At 31.9% G+C, this 4,535-nt stretch overlaps 1 protein-coding gene across 1 annotated transcript in view; it reads left to right on the top strand.

The window, feature by feature from the left end:
• LRRIQ1 (leucine rich repeats and IQ motif containing 1) overlaps positions 1–4,535 on the top strand; it is a 179,506-nt gene that overhangs the window by 13,052 nt on the left and 161,919 nt on the right. The window contains exon 7 of the mRNA XM_025041086.1: positions 1,618–1,692. Within this exon, the coding sequence (XP_024896854.1) occupies positions 1,618–1,692 (75 nt within the window). The remainder of the gene's footprint in view (positions 1–1,617; positions 1,693–4,535) is intronic.

Here is a 4,535-nt window from a genome sequence, read left to right on the forward strand (position 1 = left end):
TGATTGTCCACCATTTCTCTGTCCCTTGACTTCTGTGAGACCACACTACCTTGATTCTCTTTCTTACATGTTTGGAACTCCTTCCTTGATGTCCATTTAAGCTTCTTTTTTTCTCTCTCCTTGAATGTGGTACCAAGGCTTTCATCTTTTGCTCTTTCTTTTCTTATTCCGTATACTTTAATCTTGATAATTTCATCCATAGCCTTGTCTGTTCAGAACCAAATCTATATTTATAACAGAAATAAAGTAAACTACATAACTATCTTACAGATACTTAACACTCAGAACTTAATGTATCTAAAACTGAATGTATTGTCTTTTTTTCTGAATCGTGCTCCTCCTCAGGTATTTTTTATTTTGATGAGCCACACTATCATCATAGTCCAAGCTAGAAAAGAGAGAACCATTTTTGACTGTTTCCTCTCTTTTATTATTCTCTTCCTTTTAACAGTTGTATTCTCCATCTTTTCATTTGTATATCTCCTGCTTCTTCATAGTTCAGTCCTAATGTCTAACTTGGAATATTTACTGTATTGATCTCCCTACTTTTGGTCGTCCACGAATTCATCCACTGTCGTCCTGTCAGAAGTATATTTATTTAAGAAAATGTTATTTCCCTTCTTAAATCCCCTCAAAATTTGCCAGAGCTCATATAAGATAATGTCCAAAGGAAATTTCCCATTTCCTTTATATGCAGTCAACTAGCAAATTGTGGCAATTTCGTGTTTATATTGTCTTTGTATCTGTTCTTTCCCTGCCATGCTATCTACAGAAGTCCCTCATTGATCCTCACATACAATTCTCTAATACCCACTTTACTGATTTCCTTAGAGTCTCCTTGGATTTCTGTCTCTAACTCTAATGTAACGTTATGCTTTCTCTGAAAGCAGAACTATAATCATTTTCTTAGTTCAAAAATATTTAATAAACCTCTAAAATGTCAGTTTAGCCTCTTGAAAGCCTAGTCTTTTCAAATACAATCTTCTGCATGAAATTTGTCATGATCTTCTAATTATAACACCTATTCCTACTGTGATCCTTTATAGTCTTCTCTTTTGATGAATTTATTCTGCTAAATTTGGGGTAATATATGAACTTGTGATAGTGTTCCCATATTAAAGGTAAAGTTTTAGAGTAAAAGGATTATATTTTACTGATTTTTGTTTATTCTATAGAACTTTAACAAAATATGTGCTAATAAAGAGTTATTAAAAGAAAATCATTACCCACTGAACTGATTTATTGTGTGAATGAAATGAGATCGTGTGGAGAGAAAAATACTGTAATGCAAAGCCCATCTTACAAACATTATTATTTGTAATTTTTGCATTGTCCAACAATATTTATAGCTGATGCTCTTTATTATGTGAATAAACATACTCAAATAAATAAAACACTTTCCAAAGTTACAGACATCTTTATGTGTTGAAAGTGAAAATCCTATAAATATGACAGTTTAGGTTGTGATTAAAGTTGTTATCCCAGTATTAATAACTGAGGACCATTGAGTGAGTTATTTTAACCATTATTTACAAATATATGTTGTAAGAATTATATGTAATGAATAGAATATTTTTGACATTTGAATATAATATTTTAATTTTACCATGTATTCAGCAAGAGCAGGACAAGATGAATGATGAGCTCCATAAAGAAGAGAAAATGTGGAAAGAGAAATTTAAACAGCATGAGGTATCTATTTGTTGCTTTTACTCAGTGCAATAATTGTTCTTCATTTGAAATAAATTACTATGCTTGAAATGGACATTTTAAATAATATTGCTTAACTGGTGTAAGAATTAATTTAATAAAGCTTTAAACATTCATTAATCATGAGAGACTCTTCTTGAAATAGAATGTCCTGAAAATGAAAATAAACTGGTTAATGAGAAAATATGTCTCTATAAAATTATAATTCTAAAATTTATTTTAGTGTTTGAGGAAAGATAATTATGAACATATAATGATGATTGAAAATTATTATAAAAATTTACTGTATTTCTTAAACACAGTTCATTGTATGTGCTAAATAACCCCTTTGAATTTAAGATGATTCTGATGACATATTTATTAAATTTTAACTTTTGTTTACCCTACAGCTTTTATATAAAATTATTTTAAGTAATTACAAGCATAAAGTAGATGAAATTTCTCGTAATCTTACTGTTCATCCTAATATACTATTTTTCTTTGTATTTCCTTTAAGTCATTATTTATATGAACATACATCAGAAAAAGTAGGTTTCTACTGGCCATAATTGTTTGAAATTTTTTAACATATAACATTGTATAAGTTTAAAATGTACAACATGTTGATTTGATATAATTGTACATTATAATATGATTGTCCCTACTGCCTATCTTTATTTTTTTTAATTTTTTTAAAATTAAGTTTATTGGGGTAACATTGGTTAATTCAATTATATAATTTTCAGGTATACATTATAATTTGACATCTATATATTTTATATTCAACTGGACCCAAAGTCCAGTTGCTTTCAGCTATCATATATTTGATCCCTTTTACCCACTTCGCCCTCCCGCTAAATCCTATATTTGACCACCTTTACCCCATCTACCTCTCCCCTCCTTCCCTACCCCCTACACTCTGGTAACCACTAATCTGTAGTCTATGTCTATGAGTCTCTGTTTGTTTCTCTTGTTGGTTTGTTGCTTTTAGGTTTATATCCCAACTATAAGTGATATTATGTGATTTTCAACTTTTTCTGTCTGGCTTATTTCACTTAGCATGTTTATCTCGAGGTCCATCCATGTTTTTGCAAATGGTAGTATTTAATCTCTTCTTATGGCTGAATAATATTCCATTGTATATATGTACCACAGCTTCTTTAGCCAATCATCTATTGTAGGACACCTCAGTTGCTTTCGTGTCCTAACCACTGTGAATAATGCTGCTATGAACATCGGTGTGCAAATATCTTTTCGGTTATGGGTTTTCAAGTCTTTGGGGGTAAATACCCAATAGAGAGAATGCTGGATCGTATGGTAGGTCAATTCTTAGTTTTTTGAGGAACCTCCATACTGTTTTCCATAGTGGCTGAACCAATTTGCAGTCCCTCCAGCACTGAATGAGGGTTCCTTTTTCTTCGTATCCTCTCCAACATTTGTTATTATTTGTCTTGTTGATTATACCTATTCTAACAAATGTGAGATGGTATCTCACTGTCGTTTTAATTTGCATTTCCCTAATAGCTAGCGATATTGAGCATCTTTTCATATATTTGTTGGCCATTTGTATGTCCTTGACGGAGAAGTGTCTGTTCAGGTCCTCTGACCATTTTTTGATTGGATCATTTGTTTTTTTGTTGTTATTGAGTTGTTTGAGTAGTATGAGCTCTTTGTATATTTTGGATATTAGGCCCTCTTTGTATATTTTGGATATTAGGCCCTTTTCCCATTCAGATGGTTCTCTCTTTACCTTGTTGATGATTTCTTTTGCTGAGCAGAAGCCTTTTAGTTTGATGTAATCCCAATCATTTATTTTTGCTTTTACTTCCCTTGCCTCTCAGGTCAAATTCATAAAATCCTCTTTAAGTTCGAGGTCCTTGAGTTTCATGCCTATGTTTTCTTCTATGCATTTTGTTTCACTTCTTATATTCAGACCCTTAATTCATTTTGAGTTAATTTTGGTGTGTGTGATAGACAACAGTCTAGTTTCATTCTTTTGCAGGTAATCTACCAATTTTCCCAGCACCATTTATTGAAGAGGCTTTCCTTTCTCCACTGTATGTTTTTGGTTCCTTTGTCAAAAATTATTTGCCCCTATAAATATAGGTTACTTTTCAACTCTCGATTCTGTTCCACTGGTCCGTGTGTCTATTTTTCTGCCAATACTATACCATTTTGATTAATGTCGCTTTGTAGTATAATTTGAAGTCAGACAGAGTGATGCCTCCAACCTCGTTCTTTTTTCTCAGGGTGATTTTGGCAATTCAGAGTCTTCTGTGCTCCCATACAAATCTGATAATTTTTTGTTCTATTTCTTTAAAAAATGCCGATGAGATTTTGATGGTGATTGCATTAAATCTGTATAATGCTTTAGGTAATATGGTCATTTTAACTATGTTGATTCTTCCAAGCCAAGCACAAGGAATATCTTTCCATTTCTTTGTATCTTCTTCGATTTCTTTTAATAGGGTCTTGTAATTTTCATTATATAGGTCCTTCACATGTTTCGTTAGGTTTCTTCCTAGGTATTTTATTCTTTTTGTTGCAATTGCAAAAGGCATTATTTTTTTCCATTTCTTTTTCTGACACTTCATTATTAGAGTATAGGGACGCTATGGATTTTTGAACGTTGATTTTGCATCCAGAAACTTTACTGTATTTGCTTATTGTTTCTAGTAGTGTTCTTGTGGAGTCTTTAGGGTTTTCTGTATAGAGAATCATGTCATCTGCAAATAGTGACAGTTTGACTTCTTGGTTTCCTATTTGGATGCCTTTTATATCTTTCTCTTGTCTGATTGCACTCTCTAGGACTTCCAATGTTCTATTGAATAAGAGTGGCGATAGTG

Source organism: Pteropus alecto, unplaced genomic scaffold (genome assembly GCF_000325575.1).
Source record: "Pteropus alecto unplaced genomic scaffold, ASM32557v1 scaffold76, whole genome shotgun sequence".
Classification (NCBI taxonomy): domain Eukaryota; kingdom Metazoa; phylum Chordata; class Mammalia; order Chiroptera; family Pteropodidae; genus Pteropus; species Pteropus alecto.